Here is a 19,457-nt window from a genome sequence, read left to right as displayed (position 1 = left end):
GAAGCTCCTCGCAGAGGTCGCATCCGCCTTCAGCGAGGGCGAGCTCTGCATGCCCCAGTCCCAGGCAGAGAGCGCAGATGATGTGGCGGTCTCCGGCGCTGAGAGGGGCGCGGCATGAAGCGCAAGTGGTGCAAGGCATCTTAAAAAGACGCTCGTTACTCTTTTGTGAAGTTCGTTAAGAACTAGCTTGCTCTAAAAAGGATACGTCGCCGGATGGCGTAGCTCGCAGGATGGCTGAAGGTGGCGGAGACGGTCGGCTTCTTCGAGCTGTCCAAGCTTGCTAGATGCCCCTCGAACGGCGACGCGGCTTCCAGTTCAGAGATGCGAAGAGCTTCGCTGAAGAGATGAAAATCAGGGTTCCAGCCTACGAACTATGCTTATATGCACTCTAGCCACGCCCATTTTGGCAGGCTTTGATGCAGTAAGCACGCGGACGCCTCTCATTGGACGCGAGTTCGCCCAAGTTCGTCTATAGGCTGCAGCAGTTGCCGCAGAGCAACCAATGAGCTCACTAGCTAGCCCGCTCAAGGTCTGCAGTTGCTGCACTGCGTTGACAAATGATACAAAATTAAGGATAATTTTTTGGCTTCAATATCTCAGAAAAGATGAATCTTTCCCGTAGCGTAAGCTAGCTTACGCAATACAAGAGAACCTCTCGTAAGAGAACTGTCCTTGAGCTTGCCAGACAACGCTTTCGCTAATTTCAAGGTTTTACTTGATAAATAAACCATGAAAGCTGAAAAATATATCATCAGCTTTGTGCACGAGGGCTATTGTGTACAAGCATCAAAGTTGCAAAGAAGCAATTTGCAGGCAAAATCTGCAGCTCCTATCACATGGGTTCCTAACAGCATCAGAGGAGAGTGAGACTAAGAGAGAGAGAGCTTTGTTAAAGTAAAAGTAAATGTGCTCTGTGTATCTCTCCACAGCAAAAATCTCTTTTGTGTACCAACATAAAAATCCCTTTTTCTGGCTCTTTAGAAAATCCCCGGCAAGCCGAACCCCTTTGAGAACATTTGAAACAACTGTTACTAAAATTGGTCTCTTGTCCAATCGGAGACTTTGAAAGCAGGGAATGTGTTACCCTTTAGAGCAGTTCAGTTCTGCTTTGCTGAATAGGTTACTGGAAATTATAAAGGACAAGTTACCATGCTCTCAGGTTTGGGTGATATCTTCAAGGGAGCTGCCTTTTCACACTTTCCATTTGTCTCTCTTAGCAAGTGTGCACTTTGGCACACAAAGAATATTAACGGCAGTTGCCAAGAAAATGTTTCTGTTGCTAATGTGATGTTTGTGTTTCATATTGGATAAATATATATCTTTGAATTCAAACTTTGCTTAAGTTTCTGAAAACATTTCTTTAATAGGAGCTAACTATCTAAGCTAACTATCAAACATTTTGTGTACAATCTGTGCTATAAAGCATAACTAATACAACAAATTGTGTGGAATGTTGAGAAGAGGTCATTTTAGCATGAGAAATGATAACAGACAAAATAAATCTCATAAACTTGTATGGAAAAAGGGACCTGAGAATCAAGAATCTCTCTAAGAATCATTATTTAATAGAGGCTAAAGGGTGGGCTTTTGAGTCTGGCCAGTAAGCATCAGAAACAAGCTAGCAGCTACATAGTAATATCCTGGAAATTACATGGACCTCCTTAGAAACTGCATAGCAACATACTAAAACAAAAATCAGAACATCTTAGCAATCGTAGATCAATGCCCTGTAACCACCCACAATATTGTGCCAGCAACATTTGTATGGAAAAGTACTACTCAAATTGTCTTCAAAGAATTTAAGAAATGTAGTTGTGTTTTATTGACTTCTTTCTACTTGACCAGTGAGGAAAGTTTTTGAGATTTTCTCACTGGAAGTGAAAAGGTTATGAATCAACGTCTGGAAGTGCTGGTGAATAAAATGGGCTTGAAACGTGATCAGTCGCGTTTTTACGTTTGACAAAAAAGACATATTTTTCTCATTAGAGACCTTCTGAATGCATCTCTGTCAAGGCCCCCTTTGAAATACTTGCCTGAAGTTGTTGGCTCTGTGCTGAAGAGGGAAAAAACCCCAGCTTAAAGCAACCTAAACTGGTTTGCTGGTCTCAGCCTTAAGCCTTAAACACAGACTTTTTCTCAACCATGCATACAGCTTGCAAATTAGTTATGTGCAATATTATATAAATATGCGCAAAAAGGCAATCTCCCCAAATCAGGCTTTAAGAATTATACTTCTATTAGACCATTAGGCATGTGGAGTGTAGGGGTTGAAATAATAATATTTTGCTTATAATTTAATTATTATTTGTAACAATGTTACAAACAGTATACTGGCGAAAGATGTTCAATAAGTCAGTAGATGTCTGTCCAGCTCACTTTGAGTGATGAGGCACAGGGTCACGACCCCCGGCACAGATTCACAGGAGACACCACAGGGGTCACAGGATCAAGTACTCACTGCAATTTAATGAATCACAGAAAGACCGTTAAGGTGGAGTGACAGGTCTGCCTCACTAGATGACTATCAAAACCCAAGGGCCGCATCTACACACCAAAACACATTTAGATTTATAGACTGTATGGATGGATGCTAAAAGCGGTAGATCAACCACAAATTCTGTCATCGTATACTCACTCTCATGTTGTTCCAAAGCTGTTTGGCTTTTTCTTTCATGGAACACACATCCAGATGTTAGTCTCAGTCACCATTAATGTTCTTTTTTCACAATGAAAGTGAATGGTGACTGAGCCTGTCAGTCCCTGGTTTGGAACAACAAACAATTTTGTGAATGATGACAAAATGTAAATATTTGGGTGAACTATATCTTCAAAACCTGTTTGCAAGCCTGATGTAACTAAACATAAAATATTTGTATTTTATAAAGTATAAAATATTTGTGAGCATTTTGTTTTTATTATTATTATTATTATTATTATTTATTTATTTTTTTGCACCAAAACATTTCTTGTTGGTTGAGTTATATTTTTAAAAAACAAAACAAAACACAAAATGATGGATCATTGAAGTACAATGTTTTGAAAGTTCTCAAAGAAGTATTTTTTTTCCTCTTGTTGGCACTTTTTGTCTTAAAACAAAAGTACAGCCAAACTTGCTATCCTCCTCTTCGTTCCAAGAATTACCCCATTACCAGTATCAATCAATAACCTTAAGACTGTTTACACAGCAACCTCATTCTAGTCTCATTAAAGTGCATCATAAGTACCATATTGCACAGCATACTTCCTTTATTGAGTGGCTGTACTGTATTTTATACAGTGGATGTACTGTATATTATATAATTAAAAAAAAAATTGTATCTGGATTTTAAAGATTCAGTTCAATTTTTTTTTCAATTTAGTTGTTGTATCAGTTCACTTTTCATTCACAGTTATTTTTTGGAAACCATGTGTGTGTGTATCAACAGAGCAGTGCCATTCACTAAGCACCGGCACTGCGTGTGCATTTTATACAGTGTATTTTCTCATTAAACACTGCCTTTTATGATTTACTGAGCTATCGCAAGTCTTCAAGTGGCTTTGAATAAAATCCATGTGTCGTTTGAATTACTTTAATAGTGTTATTATGGTTCTTTTATGTAATTTTTGGAGCTTAACAGTAATGAACATGACTAACACCTAGTATAGGCTTTGGATCGGGCTCGTCAAACCGATACATGATTCGTCTAAAAACGTCAGTATCGGAGCCGATACCGATACCGTATTGGTACCATCCCTTATTTTATAATAAGAGTGTCTATTGCCATCACAAATCAAGCTGTGGCATATGTTTAAACATTAGTGTCAGAGTGTGTAGGGCCAGCTGATTAAATACTTAAGTTGACTTGAATCAATCTTCTGTCATTTGGAAATGATGGAGCATATTTTAACCGTTAAGAGCCACACAATGGACTCTAACTAAGACCCAGTCCCTGGAGTGAAATGGAATAGGTTTGGAAATTACTTGTATTAAATGATAAATTAAATGATATGTATGCACCGTTTTCCTCATGCCAACTAAGGAAAACATGCAAGCTTAGCTGTTAATTGCTGCCAAATCACAGCCTTTTCTTTTAAAATTCCTCTGTGATTGTCGCTGGAAGTGTAAACTGATCCACGTTCACATATTGGGCCTAATGTGTCCAAGCTACTGAGAGACAGCAGGGTCTGTGATACGATGGGGCTTGTGGGAATGAGGTCTACATGTGGGCGACAGTGGTTGTGCCTGTGTGTGTGTGTGCGTGAGTGTGGGTGCGGTTGATTACGAGGACATTTTTTTAGGTAACAAACTGGTAATTACAAGGGTATTATGCTATAAATGTGGTTTATAAGGACATTTCTAGCATCTCCATCACTCAAATCGTATTAAAAAACATATTACGTTTTTTGAAAATGTAAAAATGATTTTTTTTGTGAGAGTTAGGTTTAGGGGAAGGGTTAAAAATCATTATGTCTATGGACAGTCATTATAAGGATATCCGCACTAACATCACTCACTGCAGTCATTGCTGTGGGACATTTCACTCTGGAATAAACCTTCCCAAACAAAGACAATCAGAGAATTTCTGAAGACACTGAAAATTAACTAAACAATGCACCAAATCTACAATCAAAAACAAAAGTGCACTGTAAAGGTTTTTAGCTCCATGTGTGGCCTTTTAAAGAGGTGCATACAGTTATGATGTGAAACTGTACACAACAAAAACAGCCAGACTAAACATAGATGCTCTAAACCAGACAAAACAAAAACCTATTTGTGGAGGTGAGGGCGTGGTCGAGCGCCTGTCTTGGGACACATTCTCTCAAATACCGACAAATACCGTCTGACTCAAATCACCTTCCATCAGACCGGCCTCCAACCTCATGACTGCTGTCATCAACCACCCAGAGAAAGGAGAGATAAGTGGAGAGGTAGAGGCATAGATTGGTACAAAAAACCTCAAATTAAACCAAATAATAACAAATGGACCAATACAGTTCTTTAGAAAAAGTGCTTGAAAGGACACATTGAAAGGAATAAAAAAGCCTTGCATAAAGTCGCAGTACAGTGATCAATATATTTTATATATCAATCTTTTTTCTTTCATACCAACACAGTTGTGAATTTTTTGGCCACCATTTTACTCTTTTGGATCTTGCTTTCAAAGAAAACTAGGACACGGCCAGCTTTGAAGTCCTAATTGTGAGTCCGTTTTTTTTAAATGTTTTATTATTATTATTATTATTACAAAGAAATGTTGAAGGCTAATTATGGAACAAAAGATATGGATTGAATGAGAGTATTGGAAAGAGAGAGAGGATGAGTTAAACTGAAAGAGTTCAGATCAGAGCAGACTTTTGAATCAATGAAATGCAAGAACATTTTTAAATAACGTTGTCCATTAAATGAGGGTGTCAGAGTGTGGCCCTACCTGTGGGCTGACACTGGGGCCGTAGCCCATCCCCGGTGATGCCATGGAATGTGGCCCCATGGGCGAGCTGATGACGGAGAAGGGTGAGCCCAGGCCATTCATGGGCGAGCTCAGAGTGCTGATGGGGGAGTGCAGAGAACCCGAGTGGCCTAAAGTTGGGCTCAGTAGGGATGGATGCATACCCCGATGGGATGTAGGTGAGCTGAGGGGTGAGGATGTCACCTGTCCACATGAATCTGTGGGATAAAGAGAGAGAATGTGGTTACAGAAGTGCATTCTAGTAAGAACTTACATGAAACAGTAACAAGCGAGTAAGTCAAAGGATCAAAGAAGCCTACATAGAGAACATTAAAAAGCATCATGGGCATAAAAGCTGTTGCAAACGTATATAGGCAACATTATACCGCATCCTAAGGTAAGTATTCTAAGATGGCCATCAAGATGGATGAGAGATATGCAAATAAATATACCTAAAGTATTTCTCATTAAATACTGAAAAGTATTGCTTAAAAATGTTAATCTATTAGCTAAGCAATATGCTAATGTAAAACTCCTGTACGTAATATTTGTGGAGTGGTGGTGGTGTAGTGGTCTAAGCACATAACTGGTAATCTGGTAATCAGAAGGACACTGGTTTGAACCCTTGTGTCCTTGAGCAAGGCACTTAACTCCAGGTTGCTCCAGGGGGATTGTCCCTGTAATAAGGGCTCTGTAAGTCACTTTGGATAAAAGCGTCTGCTAAATGTAAATGTAATATTTATTTTTGAGTTTCTAGGTTTTTTGTTTTGTTTTTCTTTTTGAGTTGCAAATGTACAGCATGTACAGCATCAGTGGCAAGGCAGATCTTTTGGTTTTGGAACAGAGCTTAAGTCTACACAGAAAAATGTGTGTCTCACAGCAACCGCTGAAATGCAGATCGGTGAGATTTTGCAAGGCATGTGAAATTAACACTGTACAAACACACAATGTAAATTGTGATCTTCCTCAGGCACTACATATTTGAGAATTGTAATTTTAGTTTGCAGCTATTTGTCAGATCAAGCCAAATAGATAACAAATGTCAGAGCAATTTCCTTTATCCAAGTATTACACCCATGATATGAAACGGAGAGAGAGAGAGAGAGTCCTGTTGCGACCTTTTCACCAGCTAGCTGAACCTTGCCTGAACATTATTCTGAGATAGAAAAGACAGACAGACAGTCATGTGGGTAAGCTGCACTTCTTTGTCAGTTTTGCATCTTTATGGGCTTTGGGAATGTATTAAAAAAGAGAAAGGCAGAAGGTGACCACAGTCTAGCTATGGAAATGGACAAACACACACACACACACACACACACACACACACACACACACACACACACACATGATTTATAAGCTGTTTTCCTCATGGGGACCGACAAAATGTCCCCACAAGCTCAAAAATTTCGGGTTTTACTATCCTTATGGGGACATTTGGTCCCCACAAAGTGATAAATACACGCACACACACACACACACACACACACACACACACACACACACAAAATACAAAATAAATAAACAAATTCATTGAAAACTGAAAGGATAAGATCAGATAATTATGACTTAAAGATTCTGTGAACAACAGGTGAGGTAAAAATAAATGCATATTCTCCTAAAATGCAAATAAAAATATAAAAGCATCAGAGATGAATACAGTTCCACACTGACAGATACAAATCTAAATTATTCTGGGAAAGGAAAACCTTTTTTTTTTTTTTTTTTACATTATACCTTTAACTTTCCCCTTTATTTCCTATATTTCTTTATTTACTTACACCTTATTTTATTTCTGTGTTGTAGATATAGTGGGTAGCTCAACATTATGTTCTTTTATATATTTTTATTTTATCTTCATTTTTATTATAATCTAAATTGCATTATTTTATTTTATATTTACTTTGCAGCTTTCTTTTACTTCCCCTTCATTTCCTATATTTCTTTATTGACAATGTCTTATTTATTTTCTGTAGTATTTTTTACTGCATACGCTTTAGCAATATTGTAAACATTAACAATCATGCCAATAAAGCCTTGCTTACTCTGACTCTGAGAAGGAGAGATTGCGAGAGATACAAAGCCAACGGCCCTAAACCCTCTAACTAGGCAGCAGGCTCATTTTCTGCTTCCACTCTCGTTCGTTCCATCCTCCTCCCTCGCACCATTCTCCGCTCTCATTCGCCTTGAACCGGTCTGTCATGTTGTCAGCTGTCATCAGGAGATGATGGTGGTACATCTGTCAGTCTTGCCTGGGTGACAAGGCCGTATTTCCAGTGTCCGTGACTGCTTACTTTCCCTCTCTTTAACCTTGCCTCTCTCTCCTTGTACTTGGCTCAATTTCATCTAGCTCACACTTTTGAACATACCTCTTTTCCCTTCCTCCCCAATCTCTTTCGCTCTCTTCCCCCAGCCTCAGGCTTTCTATTCGTGATTCTTCCCTGTATGTGGATACGATATATCTTATTTCTCATTGAGACTAGGGCGGCATATAAAAGACATATACCAAATGTCCTGAAGGCACTTTCACTATGTGGACAGATCATTTGCATAGTCCTTGTTCTGTTCTGAAATCTGCTGACTTTTTTGTATTTCCTGCACAAATTTAGGGTGAGTTCTACACTCTTATTGGTACCTGAAAGTACCAGTTTTTCAATGATTTTCAATGTTTTTTCATGCTATTGATCATGCATCTAGAGAGCAAGTGGCCTATTTAATAAACACAACACAATTAAATGTTAGATATATATACACTATATACACAATATATGCACAACATTTATTTAAACAAACTGAAATGGTTTATTAGTAATTAACATGGCTGTTGGTAGATTTTGGAACTCACAATCACTCAATGTTTCATGTATTTAATGATCTAATATTGTAACGCAACTGCCAAGACTCCAAAACTTACAACAGATTTGTTTCATAAGAGGGCTGCTCATGATGTATTACTCAATTAGATGACAGTTTAGAAAAAAACAGCATGTCCAGTATGTGTTTTCCAGGAGCTTTCTGTCTCCACTTGCCTGATGTCACTTCACAGACTCTTGTGATGGATTCCAAGCCAAAAGACACTCGAGAAGGGCGTATGGAGTGTATAAGTGCGAGAGAATGGGGTGGGGGTGGGGTGCTTGTCAGCGGGGTATGCTAGCGGTTGCCGCCTGCCAGATCCGCCACACCAAACACTTCCCTGACATCCTGCCCTCCTCCAGAGCACTTCCTACAAACACTCTCAAATTAGCCGCAATAAGGAGGGCCACTTCTGTTGGCGCATACATATACACATTCACACCCGCTGATTGCCGAAAACACTGCTGATTAATAATTTCATTAGTGTCATTGTCATGTAAACAGGAACAGTCGATTTCCCACCACATGGAAGTGTAACGATAATTATTCAGTCTAATGAGGGCTTTATCTCGGGGCCAAGAAATATATAAAATAAAAAAACATTGATGAATATATTAAACAAACATAATGTAATGCCTATTTATAAATAATCAAGTCAGTGAATTAAATACTTTCACGTACAGCTTGAGGTGAAATGAAACTTTGTATCCGCTCCATAGGTCTTCTTTTTAAAATAATATTTGTAATATTAATTCTACTTAAAATATGTAACATTAATATGACAGCAATTCAAGTGCAACCTCTGTACAAATATAAAGCCAAACGCAAATGTGTAAAAATCATGATCAGTTTAATGGGATGAAATATTAATGGACTAGTAATTCCAGTGTCGGCTAGCAGAGAACCGTTTAGTTGACTAGTCTCACACATCCCTACTACGAAGCACCAAACACGAGATAAAGTCATTGAATTTGCTTGGGAACTTGCTTGAAAACGTTTTAATGCCATAAAAACCCGTCAAATATTCTTAAATTTACTGCCCACTAAAAGCCCTGCCCACTGATTGATAAGCCCACTCTGGACGCATTGTTATTTACATATCACGATATACACAATATAGCAAAATCTCTATCGATTGCTATTTTATATCGTCGATATAACGCCTAGCCCAATATCGATGAATAAATTAAATGAAAGTATTTCGCATAAAGAGGATGAGACAATTAAAAAAATTCAAATATGCTCTTGTAGAGGCAAACATTTTCCCTGAAAATCAAATTCAGGGGGAAAATATTGGCACTTAATGAAAAAGTTAATTTCCAACACTGATTTTGACCAATGAATATTACCTTAAGAGATTTCCATGACTTTCCCAGAACTGGAAATCTGATTTTTTTTTCCATGACAGTGGGAACCCTGCTTTCAAGTCTACATTTTCTTTTTCTGATAAAAAGTGAAATGCTATGCCAAGCGATCAGAAAATATTTGATGTTTAATATACCGTTTTAGTGTTGAACATTGCTTAGCTTTGTGTGTGTGTGAGTTTTAGGTATACTGTGCTGCCAGTTAGTGGTGTGTTCCTCTCTTTCAATGCAAGAGTTGCCAGATCAGGATTACAGAAGGATAAAAGGGCCTCTTATTTAATCCACCCCAGAGAGGGGCACAGCTGGTGGAAAACAGGACAGAGAGAGAGAGCAAGATAGTCGCAAGGGGGGTGTGGGGATGTTGGGTAAGCTAAGGTAAGCTAAATTGAGAAGAGGATGCTATCATGTTGATGTTGCTATGAGACATACCTGAAACAAAGATTGTTGATCTGATTCTATGGGGGAAAAATATTTCTGATGATCTTAAAAAATATGTGAGTGTGCAATTTTTGGTCACTGCATACTTCAGTTCCTAAACAAAGTGTCAATTCATAGTAACCAGCTCTGGGCTGGTTACATCACTGCCGAAGAACAAAGCCAGCAAGCATTCCTGTGAGCCAGCGAGCAAGATAAATTGAGTCTATAAATGATTTCTACTACTAATGGTAATCTGTCTGGAAAACATACAGGTGGGAAAAGTCTATACGGGTGGGAGATATCCACACTATGTTCTTGTTGTTCACAGGAAGAGCTCACCTTGATCAACACACTGTAGCCTTTGAAAATAGATAGTGCAAAGAGAATATGCTGTAAAAGAACTGGAAGAATCCAATTGGCTATTGAAATAAATAAATGGACAGAGTCCTTCATAATGTGCTGCCCCAACCTGTTTTAAAAGAAATATGTCTACACAGGTAAGAAAACTATGAATTTGACATAAGTGGAATCAAGGCTGTGACAGATAGAAGTTTAGCATTCAATGTGTCATTCTATGTCTAAATTATACAACCCAGAGTTTTTTTGTTCACAGGAAGTTTGTTAAACTCTTGTACTTCTAGAGGTGTGAATCTTCACTGGCCTCACGACTCGATTTGATTAAGATTCAAAGGGTAACGATTCAATTACAAAACGATTCTGGATGCACCACATTGCATCTTGTCTTCCAATTTGTTTTATCAATACAAACACTCGGCATTAAATGATTAATTTAGAACTAACCACGATAACCACAACTATCGGTTGCTGGTCTAGGATTGCTTCATGATATATTTACTTCCGTCAGAGTGCAGTTGTCAGCTTCTCCTTTTCACACCACAGGTGATAGTAAAGTGACACAAATAGTGGCACTGTTCCAACGAACGAGAGACCGGAAATTGGCAGCAGCCAAAGAAATAGAGAGCGCAAGAGGAGAGAACGTCACCCACATTTTTCACGTTGTTTGTTGACACGTTATCATGTATAAACTCTTCCATTGCTATATGCTATTTTGGGATTGTAGTTTCAGTTGGGAATAGTCGTTTGGTTGATACATCCAGTCTGAGATCAGTTCTGTAGTGTGTCCTTGGCTTTAGTGTGTGACTATTTGTTTCTAGCATCTCGTTCTGTCTCTGGTAAGTACATAAGTGCCACTGCTCTGCCGCATTTTAAATTGAACTTAGAATCGATTCAGATTTTTTTTAATGGATTTTTTCTTCCACCCCCACAGTATTTACTTACTGTCTCTTATAGCCTCAGTTTTGATTACTTCAAATTAAATATGGTGTTTACTCTATAGGTCTAGAGCAGCGTTTCTCAACAGGGGCGGTACCGCCCCCTAGGGGGCGTTTGGACATTGTTGGGGGGCGGTGTGAACGAGGCAGCAGGGGTCGTTACTCAGAGGTACTCAACAGGCGGCCTGCGCAAAAAACTTTTCAGCTCTTCTCCTTAGCCTATGTCTTCGTCTTGCTCGGATTACTGCTGCCACTTCACCAGGAGGATATGCCAGGAGAGCCGCTTCCTAAGTTACCCATGCTTTTAAGAGGCGGAGAATTTTCAGCGCAAAATAGAGGCGTGCTTTCACCGGCTTTTTCTGTACATAACGCGGAATACATAATTAGGCGCATAATTAGTACTCAGGGCTCACACTAATGACTGTAATTAATTAAAAAAAAGTGTCTGTTTTTGACGTCGTTTTTTCTTCGGTTCAGTTCAGTTGAGCTGTTGTCGTCTTTGTTCGTCATTTGAAATCAAATGACCGTTTGTAGGCTATTCAAATTTGAAGCCTAGTATATATTGCCTAATTGAGTGCGCGAACGACCGCTGCTTTTTCATTGGCCATTTAGGTTAGTTACGTTATTGTTCACGTGATTGGTTCATCTTAAAAAATTTGTGTGTGAGCCTGAATTTGTTTGAATTTCTAAATACATTTGCAATACCTTTCAAACAATCCATGTGTTTTTGCATTTTTTCCAAACACAATATTACTCAACTTGAGGCTTTTACATGTAGTTTAAATACAATAAGAAACTTCTGTTTCAGTTTTTTTTTTTACCAAAAACACAGGCTTCAGATATCAGTGTTGCAATTGTTTGGCTGTAATAGTATTTCTGAAGTATTTTTTTTTGTTTTTTTTGTTTTTTTTTTGGGGGGGGTTGGGGGGGGTGCGTTAAGAGGATCATGAAGAGGTCAGGGGGGCGTTTGTTCAAAAAAGGTTGAGAACCACTGGTCTAGAGGTACAGATACTAGTCATGAGATGTCCTGTAATTGCCAGGGAGCAGAAAGCCTCCACAACAGAAACATCTGCATTATGAATGGAAAACAGGAGCCAAGCGCCAAAGAGCTAAGAGTCTTACAACAGTTGTTCAACTATATAATTTATCCTCTGATGCTAGAGAGAAGGATAAGAATCATGAGAGAGAAACTTCAGCTCTGTACATCTTCACAGGTGCCTCCTAGCTAATGTTTTAACAAAAAATACTGAGGTCCGGAGCTCACAAGACAGAAAGGTTCGCAGGAGAATACTGCAGACGATTGATCGATCTATCAGTAGAGTTATCTAGAGTTGTCACTTCTTGTCATACCCATGCAAAGACTTGCTACTAATACACTGAATACTTTTTAGCTGCTTTGAATAAATGCTGTTTTTTGTGTGTGTGTGGAAGCGATGCACAATATATTATTCATAAAGATTGGTAGTGGCTGTGCATTTTTTGTTTTTTGAAGCCCACAGATTGTGGGCGCTCTGATGGGAGGATGAAACGCAAATCATTTGCATCTCTCTGAAATGGCTCAAGTCTATTCGTAGGTAAGGATGTAGGAGCGGGGAACAGAGCAACTTCCCGAAAAACCTTCAAGCAGACGCTTGAATTAATGTGGGGAATAAAAATAAGAGCTGGCATCCTGAGAAAATAGAGATGCTATTCTGGACAGTTTGACTTTGCTGGTGAAAAACAGCACTGGAGTGACAAGCAAACATTCGGCTTGGCCTCTCCAATGGATTCACGAGCTAACAAGCAGAATATTTACTGTATAACGCCTCTTTGACAGTCACCATTAGTGTTACTTGTCTCATTTGTGCTTAAACTGCAACTGTTGTTTATTGTTGTGGTTACAGAAAAGACATTGTTTGGTGTGTGGAAATTTTCTGTGTGTGTGTGCAAGGCAAAGAGACAAGGCTTGTGTAGGCATTAATCAGCCATTTTTTTCTGTATGTTTATATAAACAGGCTGTGTAAGCAATGGATGTAAATAGAGTTGGCTGATGTGTTTACTCTGTCTCTGGGAGTGCTGGTGGCCAGGGCACAGAGCCGAGCCAAGAAGAACACAAAGTGGCCCTGGTGAAGGAGGCCCCTATTCCAGCACATGCCCACCACTCCTTCACACCCCACCTTGGAGATACACTCACCTGTCAGCATGCTGTGAAAGGACAGGGTGCGTACCAGTATGAAACCACCGAAATCCTGCCTGTGGTCCACAGAGAGGCATGCTGGGTTGGGCACTGTGGACAGTCAGATGCTACACTTTTAAAATATCTGCCCACCCAAGAGGAGACAAACTCAAACAACAGATCTCTGGAGGTTAAATAGCTACATATCCATACCTAATATATATATATATAGCAATGTCACATGAGCAAGAGTGTGATATGGCTCTACATCAGCACTGCTGTGATTCGGCCGCAGGCACAAGGCCGCAGACCGAGTGCAGTAGGTAATCACAGCAGTGATTAACTATATATAGCAGTCAATCACTATAGAAACTGCGGTGTCCTCTGCTATTTTAAACAGCACCCATTGTGTAATTGATCAGTCTATTGTGTCTCTCAGCTGTGATGACCGTAATGCTGAAGTTGTTCATTTAAAGCTGTTTAAAGCTATTTCTTAGCTTTAGTAGTAGAAATACAAGCGATCACGAAGAGCTGTTCACCTAACTGGCTCATATTACACTCCAAAAAACTAACAAACTCTAAAGTAAAAAAAAGACAAACAGAAGCTCTTAACACATATGCACTGCTATAAAACTTTAGTTTAGAATTGCACGAACACAAGCAGAGTGATACACACACAGTGAAGCATTGGAGTGCTGATGGAATGTCTCTCGTCCAATCAGATTTCAGAATTAGCTGTTGTATATATATATATATATATATATATATATATATATATATATATATATCCTGACACTTAATCATAATAGTACTGACCACAGGCAGTATTTCGGTGGTTTCATGCTGGTACGCACCCTGCCCTTATTCACAGCATGCTGAAATCGTAGTGATCAGTTAGGATCACTACTTTATTTTAAGAATGTGAAATTTCAGAATAATTGTAGAGAATGATTTATTTCAGCTTTTATTTCTTTCATCACATTCCAAGTGGGTCAGAAGTTTAAATACACGTTGTTAGTATTTGGTAGCATTGCCTTTAAATTGTTTAACTTGGGTTAAATGTTTTATGTAGCCTTCCACAAGCTTCTCACAATAAGTTGCTGGAAGTGTGGCCCAGTTGACAGAACTGGTGTAACTAAGTCAGGTTTGTAGGCCTCCTTGCTTGCACAAGTTTTTTCCATTCTGCCCACAAATCTTCTATTGGATTGAGGTCAGGGCTTTGTGATGGCCACTCCAATCCCTTGACTTTGTTGACCTTAAGCCATTTTGCCACAACTTTGGAGGTAGGCTAATATATATATATATATATATATATATATATATATATATATATATTTGTATTAAAATGAAATGGTTCAAAAGGGTGATCTTTTTAAATCAGAGATAACATTGTTTCCACCAAACAGCCATTATAGCTAAAGAGATTCAACATGTTTAATGCAAAATAATCATTAATTTTCCCCCACAGTTTTTCATTATAGTTTGTATTTGTATGCAACAATAATCAGGCAAAATAAAAAAATAAATACAAAAATATTGAATTTGCGCAAATGTAAAAAATGCAACAAATTATAATATATTATAATCATTATTTATAATTTATTTAATTATTTTAATAGTATTTATAATGTAATAATTGTAATATTATTTATAATAAAATGGTTTCATTTTAATAAAAAAACTGTATGACTAAAACATTCTGAAAGCATGTAAAATGCAAGGTAAACACTGCAGTGAACATTTTTGAGTGATGACGCTTATGAATTTGAGTAATGAATTGATTAATTTAAAAAAAGTATAAATGGGATTAGGAAGAGGCAATTCACAGGGAATTGTTTCATCAGGTATCATATAACAAGATGCAAGTCTACAGTGTACCCGCAAGTGTTTGAATATAAATTCCTCTGTTTCTGGCCCAAATGTGGAGTCTTACTGGGCCCTGATCGGGCCTCAAATCGACTAGCATAAACACAACAACAGTGGAAAAAAGAAAAAAGAAAGAAAAAAGAAAAGAAAATGACTGTACTGCATGAAAAAGCCTAGATTGGCCACCCAGGATCTCCACATAGGTGGTAAATTGCAGCTCATTGTTTGATGGGTGAAGTTTGTGAATCTAACATATTATTTTTGCAAATCTGCTTCCATAACTGCCATCATTAAGAGCTCAACTCTGCTGTCAGGCTCTATCTCCCTGCACACAATCATGATTTTTTAGCTAAATCGCTCTGTTCGGTACATCCAGAGATGTGGTTTACCTAGAGGACAGGAGAGAAAGTAGAGAAGACACAGTTGGCCGAGTATGGGGGTAGATAAGTGGAGATTACTGATGCTATCGCTCCTTTTGCCCCGATGCAAACATCATGCTGCTCTGATACGGCCTAATTGCTCTCTTTAACTCCGAGGTGATACGAGCCTCCCTCTGAGCCAGCCCACCCACACACACAAACGTGCAACCCCTGCGCACACACTTTGTCTAAACAACTGAACATGTAGCTTATGGCCTCGCCTTTACAAACACAAAGCTCAATTCTCAACAATGTTATTTTTACTTTTTGGTATATCTTGTTTGATTTAATTAGCTATTTTGGGCAGAAGCCAACTGTGCAAAAGGGAGTTCGAAAACAAAAACATCCAAAAAACTTTGATGTAGATCAGTTGTTGCTTTGTTTAGAAGTAATCATTTTGGGAGGGTGGAAAATGAGAGAATAACTCATTTGCAAACAATGCGACCACGTTGTATAAAAAATATGTACTCAGAGACACTCTATCGCCGGATGACTTGTTACTGTTTATGTAATCTTGAAAAGTTACAGATAACATCTCACTCCCTAAAGCTAGGCAAGAATTGCCTCTCAAATAAATTATTAAAATAGTGTTTTTTGAGCCTTTGAATATAGTAGTAAATATATATATATATATATATATTTGTATTATTTTTATTATTTACGAATAGACTAATTTTGTGATACATTTGGGTCTTTTTATAAACTTTAATGCATTGAAAAAAATCCCCTTTTGTGTTCTGCATTAGAAAGAAAGTCAGGTTCGGAATGGATCATTGGTGATCTATCCCTTTATTTCTTATGGGCTTATCCAAATCTCTAACCCCAAGTATGAGCAATAATAACAGTGATGCTTAGCCTTAGTAAGCACCACTTAAAACGAAGTTCACACAAACAGATCCCTGATCTTTCTCAACATATGACTACGTCTTTCTCAAAAAAGCTCCATCATTAACACTCCGGCTGTCCCCCAAATATCTGCTTCCGTTTGTACCTTTGTGCCGCAGCTACGACATTTCAAATCTTTGCATAATGCCAAAAGTAATCAAATGAGTCTGGCAGGAGGGCTCTGGCTTATTTAACATCAGATGAGGTGGTGGTGGCCAGCGCAGCGAGGATGAAATCTCCTCCGGAGAGCTCTCTGACTTTCGAGGACATGATTAGAGGGGGAGCGGGACATGACAGGGAGGGTAATTACATGCTGCCGCCCGTGGCATCCCTCCCCGGAGAGCCAGAGCGAGTCTCTCCGAACCCACTGTTCTCTGACAGCAGCGGGATAGATGAAATCTACCTCAAGCACTCGTGTGGCACAAAATAAAGTGCAACACAGGTCCCAGTGTGGAACGACAGTGCAGGCCAATGGAGACAACAGAAAACTATAGGGATTAGCACTTTTCTTGGATTCAATTTAACAATTTAGTAATAATGGCAGAACAAGATTTAAAGGGATAGCTCACCCAAAAATTTTAATTCTCTCATCATTTACTCACCTTCATGCCATTTCAGATATGTATGATTTTTGTTCTTCGGCAGAACACGAACAAAGATTCTTTGAAGAATATCTCAGCTCTGTAGATCCATACAATGCAAGTGAATGATGATCAGACCTTTTTAACTCCAAAAATCACATATAAGATACATAGACGTGATCCATGAGACTCCAGTGGTTAAATCCATATCTTCAGAATCAATAACAAAACACAACAATTTGTTAGTCTGTTTTTACTCTAAATCTCCACTATCACTTTCACTTGTCCAGAAAGTCACATGTGTTCCCTTTTTAGTTTCACTTTTCATCTGAAAGTGAAAATTACAGTGGAGATTTAAAGTAAAAAATGTATTTAATATTGCTCTGTTTCTCACCTACACCTGTTATATCACTTCTGGAAATATAGATTACTTTAATGTTTCCTTTATGTTTTTTATGGAGCTACAAAGGTCTGATAACCATTCACTTGTACTGTGAGGACCTACAGAGGTATTTTTCAAAAAATCTTTGTTTGTGTTCTGCAGAAGAAAGAATGTCATACACATCTGGGATGTCATGAAGGCGAGTAAATGATGAGAGAATATTCATTTCTGGGTAAACTACCCTTTAAAGGGATATTTTACTCAAAAATGACATTCATGTTATAATTTACTCAATCTCATGTTGTTCCAAACCCATTTTTATTTTTTTTCTTCTTTGTAAAACACACACACACACACACAACACACACACACACACACACACACACACACACACACACACACACACACACACACACACACACACACACACACTATCCTTATGGTGTGGCTATCCTTATGAGGACTCTCCATAGACATAATGATTTATATACTATACAATCTATAGATTCTATAACCACTAAATCTAACCCTCACAAAAAACTTTATGCATTTTTACACACACACACACACACACATATTACGCAAATATCAGCTTCAGTCACCATTCACTCTCATTGTATAGAAAAAGATTAAATGAAAGTGATTGGTGACTGAGGCAAGAAAGCCATGCTGGTTCAGTACAACATGAAGTTTAGTAAATTATGAATTTTCTTTTTAGGGTGAACTATCCCTTTAATGTTAAAACTCTTTAACCTAGGATGGTTTACTCGTCTTAGCTGGTCTCTCAGCATGGTCAGGTAGGCATGCTTGCTTGTTTAGAAGGGTTTGGGGTATTTGTAAGCTGGTCAGTCACAGAATCAGATGAATACCTGCTTGGGCAGGCTTAAAGACCAGCAAACAAGCTTTTGAAAAAATTAGCTTTTGCCCCAGCAGGGCACTGAGGTGACGGGTGGGTTTTATTAAAAAAGGAATACATTAGAAATGTATTAGAGTTCCATGCTGCTTTGGCTTTGCCACTCTCTTGGTTAGATCAGTCTGTTCTCCACAGACAAACAGGAAGTGTAGGTTTTAAGCAGCGCTTCCTCTTGCTCTGGTTTGTCACTAGATTGTGCAAATTGAGGAGACTGAATCAAAGCAGTCATGCAGAGGATAGTTTTATCAGGCAAAACCACACACACAGACTAGTCAATGGGTTATACCACTACATGATACTTTGGTCCAGTGCCGATATGCACCATTGTTCAATATGGTGACAACAGGAGTTAAAATTATTTTGTCCACAAACTATGTACTAGTTTATTTGGTTTTGTCATTGTAACATGTAACAGCTAAACACTAGAAAGTGAAACTAGAGTGCTTTGCGTCTTAAATTACATTAAATGTGAGCCGCATGTTAAATGCTAAAATTCTTGCTATAGCTCCTGAAACAAGTAAAATCCAGAGGTAGACAGAAACAATAATCGAGAGATTTTGAGGTAATTTACTCCATTCATGACAATACAGGCAGCATGAATCTGAAGAAATGCAAGTTTTCATTTCTCATGAGCATTATCTGTGACATACTCTACAGCTGTCCGTCACACTGGTGATGCTGCACAGCGCATCATTTACGCAAAGTAAACATTGACATGCCAAATAGTCAACTACTTTACTTGACAACTAGTCATAAAAATAAGTAGTCAATCGAGCCCTACTCTAAACACAGTAAACACCTACATTACACACTTCTTGTTTGTCTTCTTTAGTCTTCAAAAGAACTATACTACTGTACTAAAAGTATGAGAAGCCCATAAAAACTAACTGGGATGGCCTGCGGCCAG

At 38.5% G+C, this 19,457-nt stretch overlaps 1 protein-coding gene across 3 annotated transcripts in view; it reads right to left on the bottom strand.

Moving 5' to 3' along the window:
- LOC127625501 (retinoic acid receptor RXR-alpha-A-like) overlaps positions 1-19,457 on the bottom strand; it is a 162,027-nt gene that overhangs the window by 51,755 nt on the left and 90,815 nt on the right. For all 3 annotated transcript variants that reach the window (XM_052100827.1, XM_052100825.1, XM_052100826.1), the window contains exon 3: positions 5,409-5,644. In XM_052100827.1, coding sequence (XP_051956787.1) covers positions 5,409-5,644 — 236 coding nt within the window. The remainder of the gene's footprint in view (positions 1-5,408; positions 5,645-19,457) is intronic.

This window comes from Xyrauchen texanus, chromosome 31 (genome assembly GCF_025860055.1).
Source record: "Xyrauchen texanus isolate HMW12.3.18 chromosome 31, RBS_HiC_50CHRs, whole genome shotgun sequence".
In the NCBI taxonomy this organism is placed as follows: domain Eukaryota; kingdom Metazoa; phylum Chordata; class Actinopteri; order Cypriniformes; family Catostomidae; genus Xyrauchen; species Xyrauchen texanus.
This window is presented reverse-complemented; position numbering and strand designations above follow the sequence as displayed.